This window comes from Theropithecus gelada, chromosome 14, assembly GCF_003255815.1.
Source record: "Theropithecus gelada isolate Dixy chromosome 14, Tgel_1.0, whole genome shotgun sequence".
Classification (NCBI taxonomy): Eukaryota; Metazoa; Chordata; class Mammalia; order Primates; family Cercopithecidae; genus Theropithecus; species Theropithecus gelada.
In genome coordinates, this window is record NC_037682.1 from 111,169,795 (window position 1) to 111,177,208 (window position 7,414).

The 7,414-nt window shown below is 56.4% G+C and overlaps 1 protein-coding gene across 1 annotated transcript in view; it reads right to left on the bottom strand.

The window, feature by feature from the left end:
- Positions 1-3,502: 3,502 nt before the first annotated feature.
- NECTIN1 (nectin cell adhesion molecule 1) overlaps positions 3,503-7,414 on the bottom strand; it is a 93,742-nt gene continuing 89,830 nt past the window's right edge. Inside the window, exons 6-8 of the mRNA XM_025357837.1 lie at positions 5,270-5,417; positions 4,126-4,189; positions 3,503-3,637 (exon numbers count right to left, since the gene is read on the bottom strand). Coding sequence (XP_025213622.1) covers positions 3,503-3,637; positions 4,126-4,189; positions 5,270-5,417 — 347 coding nt within the window. The remainder of the gene's footprint in view (positions 3,638-4,125; positions 4,190-5,269; positions 5,418-7,414) is intronic.

Sequence of the window (7,414 nt, forward strand, 5' to 3'; positions counted from 1 at the left end):
GCTGGGAATCCAGCACAGGCCCTTTCCTGTGGGACGCAGGAGTCCTCTGATAGCAACGATGGCCCAAGGATGGCACAGTGCTTGGCGACGCTGTGCTGCCATCCTGAGACTTTTTGCTCAGCCCTCCTTTCACCATCCCCTTTCATGGGAGGCAGACCAGCAGCATGCTCTGAGGGCTCCCCTGCCACCTCCTGCTCCCACCTGTGTACTTTGCAGGTGTCCTCCAGTGACTCTTGCATGTCTAGTCTCAGCTTGGTGTCTGCTCCCTGGGGGACCTGAACTAACATAAGAGCTTCAGACTCCATCCCTCCAAAGTTCATTGGGTCCAGTCTTCTGCTTCTAGCCTGGGCTGTCCGTGCTCACAAGACCGAGGAGATGGAAGCCCCTCTCCTGAAAGGACAGAGGATGTCTCATCCTTCCTCCTTGTCGAGACATTGGCTTTGAGTCCTCTGGAAGTCCTTCCTCAGACCTAGTTTAGAGCCTCCCAGCTCTCTAAATGGTTCCTGCCACCTCAGTGGTCCCTAGCCCAGACACCATGGCAGACGTTGAGTGGAGTGCCACGGCCTTAGCACCCTTGGGTGTGTGTGTAGCATGGACCTGGCCCACAAAGGGGGCCTGGGCCCACCCGGGCTGGGGCCGCCGAGCTTGACCCCCAGGCTCCCTGCAGTCTTCTCACCTCCCTTGGAGCCCCCGTGGTGAACAGCGCATGCTCTCTACCTGGCTCCTTCTCACGACTTTTTGGGAAGGAGAATTGATGACAACATCAATAATGTGACTTGTATACAAGCTGCACTGCCAACAAACCCGAGTTCTGGGGATACATCCTTTTCTCGCCCGGTAATTGCTCTGTAAGCCAAAAGGAATTACACTTTTCTTGGCAACCACAACAGGGCCTCCCCAGGACGCCAGAGCGTCCCTTCTGCTGGTGACTTCCGCCCCACCCCACAGGCTGTTCACAAGCCTCTGTCCACCCAGATGCCCTAACCACGGCCCCTGGGCTCAGGACATAGGGTGTAGGTGCTCTCCTGGGCCCCTCAACCCACCCCTCCTGCCCGTGGCTGGTGGTTGGAGATGGGTTCACTGTGTTCTTTGTCCCAAGTGGCTCTTGAATGGACACACTCATCAGGGGATTCTACTAACCCAACATAAGCAGAGCCCAGGGAGGGAAGGTGGTGAGGGAGGAGGAAGAGTCAGGGCCATGAGCTAGGGTCTGGGCTTGGATGAGAGAGGAGGGGAGCAAAAGGAGGACTGTGCAGAGGGATGAGCGAAGGCAGTGGGCACTGTCCTGAATCTGCTCCTTGTGCCCCCAGGGAGGGCTGTGCATGCCAGGCATGGGGGCAGCAGTCAGGGAACAAGACTGAGAAGTCGTCAGTGGGGATTAGGGCCAGCTGCAGCTGTTCCATTCCGTCACAGAGATTTTTATGCCGAGCCTGGGCCCACTGTACGGGGGATCCCACTGGAGTCTTCCAAGATTTTTCAAATTGCTCCCTTCCATCATCTTCCTTCTCCCTCCAGCCCCAGGCCCCGACTGCTCCCTCTTTCTCCTCCTCTTCTTTCACCATATCTCTGACAAGTGAGGTTAGTGACTCTTGACTGGAGGCTGAGGGAAAAGGCCCATTTGGAGAACCCCGAATGGGGCATGGCTTTCTCTTTTCTGGAGATAGTGGTCTCCCCGCTCCCCTACCTCCCTTGCTTTCAGGCCTGGGATGATGTGCTCTCTCTGTCCTGAGGCAGGCATGAGCTGGTGTCTGCAGGTGGGAGATTCTTACCCTGCTTGGTGCTTGCAATGCCCTGGCCCCCACGCAGGACGCCGAACCTAAGCTCTCTGGGCTGTGTGTCCACTCTCTGGGCCCTTGGAGCTGAGGGGCTGCTGGGCAGCAGAGCTGGGCCCTCCTGCTGACAGTAAGCCCGGGGCTGCAGCAGCCTTGGCATTAGCGGTGCCAGGTGGCCCTGGGGCTCTCAAGTCCTGCCCAGGCTCTCCTGTGTTCAGGTGAACTGCCCAGCATCTGCTCATCATTCTGACTGCTGCCTGCTTAGGGCCTGGACTTCAGAGCCAGGGTCCCGGGTGGGAAACCCTCCCCAGTGTCCCTGGGTGATTTTGAGTAAGGCTTTTGTTACGGTTTGAATGTGTCCCCCCAGATTCACGTATTGGAAAGTTTATCTTCAGTGTAAGGGTATGGGAGGTGGGGCCTAATGAAAGGTGATTAGGTCACGGGGGCACCACCCTCATGGATGGATTGTCTCTATCAAGGGAGCAGGTTAGTTATGGAGAGAGTGGGCATGTTACGAAAGTGAGGCTGGCCCCTTCCTGCTCTCTTGCTTTCAGGGCATGCTCTCTTGCCGGCCGGCCTTCCACCATGGGATGACGCAGCAAGAAGGCTCTTGCCACAGGCAGGCCACTCGACCTTGGACTTTCCAGCCTCCAGAACTGTAAGAAATAAATCTTTTTTATATATTGCCCAGTCTCAGGTATTTTGGTATAGCATCACAAAACAGACTAAGACACTTCAAGTTCACTGAGCCTCCGTTTCCTTATCTATAAAATGCGGCAACGGAAGGACTTATCATATTGCTTGTTGAACAATCTATGTGATAAGAACAATGTTTGAAAAGTGACTAGCCAGGTGCCTGGCATGTAGCAAGTGCTCCACATGTCATTATGATCCCTTCTGTTGGAACCAGCAGGCCCATGCAGTGCAGACTGGGATGTGGGGGTGCACCTCAGATGGGAAGGAGGGTGGCACAAGAGCTGCCCAGCTGCTGTTTGAGGAAGGATGCTGTGTCCACAGTGAGTTCTGGCTCAGTTCCATGTCTCTAGGTTGGTTAAGGAATAGCAAATAGCTGGCGGTCCTTTGCGCCCTGGGTAGTATCAGAAGGTGGAGGCTGGGCTGGCTCTCTGGGCTCAGTACCCTGGGAAGGGAATGCTACCTCCCCGGGGGCAGGATTTGGCACCTCCAGATGGGTTCATGTTGGTACTTCCTGCCAAGAGCAAGGATGGCTGTACCGTGGAGACAAAGGCCTGGCTCTCCTGCCAGTGCCAGGAGGGCGTGTGTTATCTTTGGGTCCAGGCGGTCTGGCCTGGGTCTCTGGGCTGCACTGTATGGGTAACACCCAGAGCCCCCAAGTCTGCTGAAAGGAGCCAGATATGGGCAAAGGGGGCAGGCATTCAAGTGGATGCTGGCCCTCTGAGTGGCTGGGAGTGGGGCCAGGAGGAGGGGCCGCTGGCAGCACCAGGAACTAAGGTGCAGGGTACAGAACTGGAGGTGGGGCTTGGGGGAGGAAGAGCTGGGCACCAGGCTGGGGCCAGACTCATTGGAAATGCCAGTCTCCCAGAATGGTCTGTCCAGCATCCAGTCCCCCTTTGCCCAGGGTGCCTGCAGTGCTTGGGTGGGCCTCCCTGTGCTGCCCTGCCCTCACCTCCTCCACCTCCTCTGTCTGGTTTCCCTCTAAGGCAGCTGGGCTCATGGCCAGGCTGCGTGGGGCTAGGCTGGGGGCACTCTCCTCAAGGTTCAGTTGTCCTTACCGAGGGGTGGTAGGAGGGGGACACCCCCAGATCATAGTAGGGGGGCTGCAGGGACAGCTTCTGCAGCTCCTCCTCTTCTTGCTGTTGCTGCCTCCCTGGGTCCAGGTGGACAACCTGGAAGAGAATGTGGTGAGTGCTGCACAGACCTTTCCATGCCCCTGCTCCACGTGGCCCTCATGGACCCCCAGTTTGACTGGGACTCCTCTTCTCAGTTCCCATGCATCCCCATCCTGGCATCCCCCACACTGGTTGCTGTCTTGGAGGGCACAGGCACACCCTGAGCCTTCAGCTTTGCTGGCTCTAGCAGGAACCCAGCTTGGGGCCAGGCACCTGAGAGGCGCTCAATGCATTTTTTAAATGAATGAAAGGACTGTGCAGTAGAGGAAGAGGTCCCGTGGGGGCCGGGGGTAGGGAGGGTCCCTGGTGGTTGGTCTCTCAGGGTATGGCACATGGACCCCTCTAGCTGGACCCGGCCTTGTGGGAACTGGACCATGGAGGTGTGGCAGCTCTGTCTTCAGCTTGGGCTCTCTCCCTGGGGCCATCTCTCATTTTTCTCCCTCCCCGCAGTCTAGGGACCTTGTCCTCTACTGCCTCAGGCCCACCTGGATATCCTCAGGTGCAATGCTGGGAGAAGGCTCCGGCTTCTGGGAGAGGGGCAGGTCGGTCCTGGAGACAGAATGAGGGTAAGCTCAGCACAGGAGCACACACGGGGGCTCTCCCCATCAGGCCACCAGACAGCTACCGGTCCCTCAGCCCCACTCATAACAGCAGGCCCGGGCGGTCTACTTCCCAGGCAGCCTCCTGAGAGGCCAGAGCTTGGGCTGGGGCTCCTCAGGGTCACGGGTTAGAGGCTGAGAGTGCCTGGCCACCTTTCCCAGGTGTCTCTGCCCCTGACCCCAGCCCAGCTTGGGACGGGAACCATGTGAGTCTCAGGTTTCCTAGCTCAAAGGACAGGGGGGAACCAGCAGCAGTGCTGTGGGCCCTCACCCAGGGCGGGCAGGAGGCCTCAGGTGCACGGTATGCGGCACTGACAGCCTTAGCCAGCACGAGAAAACACATGATGCAAGATTTTAAAGATGAAAATCAACGTAAAAATCCATGATGAACAAAACGTCCACACTGTAAGTAAAGACAGGATCCGTCACAGTGGTGTGCTGGGTGCCTGAGGCGAAAGGAAAAGTCAGTTGTTCTAATCCTGTCTTTATTTACAACGTGGACATTTTGTTCATCATGGATTTTTGCTTTCATTTTGATTTTTAAAAATATTGCCTTAAAATATGATTTATCATTATGGTTGAGGGTTTTGGCTTCCCCCATATACTTTGTGCCTCTCTCTCCTCTCTGGCCTGGGTCTGCCCTCACTCCTTGTCAGCCTGGGTCTGCCCTCACTCCTTGTCAACGGCTGGGAGCATGTAAACTGTTGCAAATTATTTAACCTCTCTGTGCCTTAATTTCCTCACTATACATCGTGGATTGTAATCGTGCACCTGCTCCTCCGAGCTGCTCTGAGGATAAAATGCATCTTTATGAAGCCCCTCTGAGCTGGGGTGGTGCCTGGCACGCAGCAATCGTCACTCAGGAGGGTCACCTCTTCCTGCCAAAGGGTTAGTTCCTCGTCCCCCAGGGTGGGGAGGCCCTAGAAAGGGCCTGAGCTTTCACAAGTTTAGGTGCTTTAAGTCTGGGGCTCCCAGGGTGGTGGGGAGCAGACCAGCGAGAGTTTAGTGGGCAGAGTCCTGCCTGGCTCACCCGGCCCCGTCCGTCTCTGGTGGGCTCTTCTGCTGCCAGTTGTACAGGAGGAAGACAGTGAGCACCACACCTAGGATGAGGAACACAGCCACGGTGCCCCCCAGGAGCCTGGCTGTACTTCCCAGACCCCTCTGGGGGCGGGGCTTTTCTGGAAACAAAAGACAGGGAAAAGAATTAGAGAGAGAAACTCAAGTGAGCCGAGAAGAGTCAGAGATGTGAGAGAGTCAGACTCTGAGGCAGTACTCTGCCTTGACACTCCACCCCCAGCTCCCCCGACCCATGGTGCTCCAGTTCTAGGAGGGGCTCCCAGTGAGTGTGGGGCGGAGCCTCCTCCTCTAGTTCCCTATGACCCTGTGAACCCAGACCCTGCAGACCCTGCGACCCCAGACCCTGTTCTGATCCTGAGATCTGATCCTGAGATCCTGGAGGTAGAGTGAGGGTGGGGGTACCTCCTGGGCAGGCAGGGGTGCTGAGATGGGGTCCCCACCCCATGACTCCATTTCTGGCCCTGCAGGGAAGATTCCTGTTGAGGAGTTTAATTTCTTTCCCCTCCCTATGCAATTAAACAAGCAAATGAACTAATTGGTGCCTCGCCCTCCCAGCTCAGGAGAGAGAGTGAAGATCAGGAGGGAAAGGCAGGAGCTGGGAGGGTTGATGAAGAAGAGGCACTTGGGGGTGCCTCCCAGGAAACCAAACCTCTTCAATACAGATAGGTGAAAAGCCCAGAGGGCTGTGGTCTAAGGTGAGGGACTGAGCCCACCTTCTGGACCCACCTGGCCGTGGACCCAGAGGATTGCTGGGCTTGTTGAGGTATTTCGCAGTCTGAGCTGGAGTCACTGGTCTGTCCCTGAAGCCCAGAAGGCTGCAGAGACTGACCCTGTGGCCAGGGGCACATGCGGCTTCTCAGCGGTCCAGGCTTGGCTGTGCAGCCACAGCTGGCCCTTCCAGTTCCTCCTTCTGCTGAGCTTCATTTCTCACCTCTGACCTTTACAACCCCAGCGTGGAGTGGGGGGTAGGGACTAAGGAGAAAATCACATACTTATGTACTTCTTTCTCTCCTTCCTCCCCACAACCATATTACATATGATTAAATACGGGGAGCACCCGAATAGAAATGCCAAATTGCAGTTTGCAATAAACATCATGCAGCCAATTTTGCTAAAGTGGAATTGACAAGTCCCCTTTTTTTTTTTTTTCTCTCTCTCTCTGTCTCTCTCCTCTTCTCTCTGCTCCATTCCAGGGCCCTGAAGGAGGGGATATCTTGCTCCCAGTAAAGTTGCAACCCCTCTCTGGCTTCTCTGCAAAGGCTCTGGCCCCAGCATCCATCCTTCCACAGCTGGTGGCTGTGGCCACCTTGGGAAGGCAGTTTCCTGTGTTGCCCAGGCTGGTCTCAAGCTCCTGAGCTCAAGGGATCCTTCCACCTCAGCCTCCTAAAGTGCTAGGATCACAAGCAGGAGCCACCGTGCTTGGCTCCAGAGTGATCGTTCTAAACTACAAATCAGATCAGGCCACCTCCCTACTTAAAATCCTCCAAGGGTTTGTGGCCTTTATCAAAGCATCTTAGGGCTGAGGCCTTTCACGACCTGGTTCCTGGAGGAAACGCCATGCCGCCCCCAGCCTGGACCTCTTGCAGCTCCTGGACAGGGTGGCCCTGCTTCCTCTCATGCTCAGGTGCTAGTAGGAGCCACTCTGTCTACCAGGGTCTCTCTTTCCTCCCCCTTCTTTGCCAGGCCAATCCGTCCTGCAGGTTTAAGCTGGATATGCTTCCTCTAGAGAGCCCTCCCTGCTTCCTCCACCGGAATGGGGGTCCTCCTCTGGACTTCCCCTGAACTCTCTTTCAGTCTCTTTTCTTTTCTTTTTTTTTTTTTGAGACGGAGTCTCGCTCTGCCGCCCAGGCTGGTGTGCAGTGGCCCGATCTCTGCTCACTGCAAGCTCCGCCTCCCGGGTTCACGCCATTCTCCTGCCTCAGCCTCCCGAGTAGCTGGGACTACAGGCGCCCGCCACCGCGCCCGGCTAGTTTTTTGTATTTTTCAGTAGAGACGGGGTTTCACCATGTTAGCCAGGATGGTCTCGATCTCCTGACCTCGTGATCCGCCCGTCTCGGCCTCCCAAAGTGCTGGGATTACAGGCTTGAGCCACCGCGCC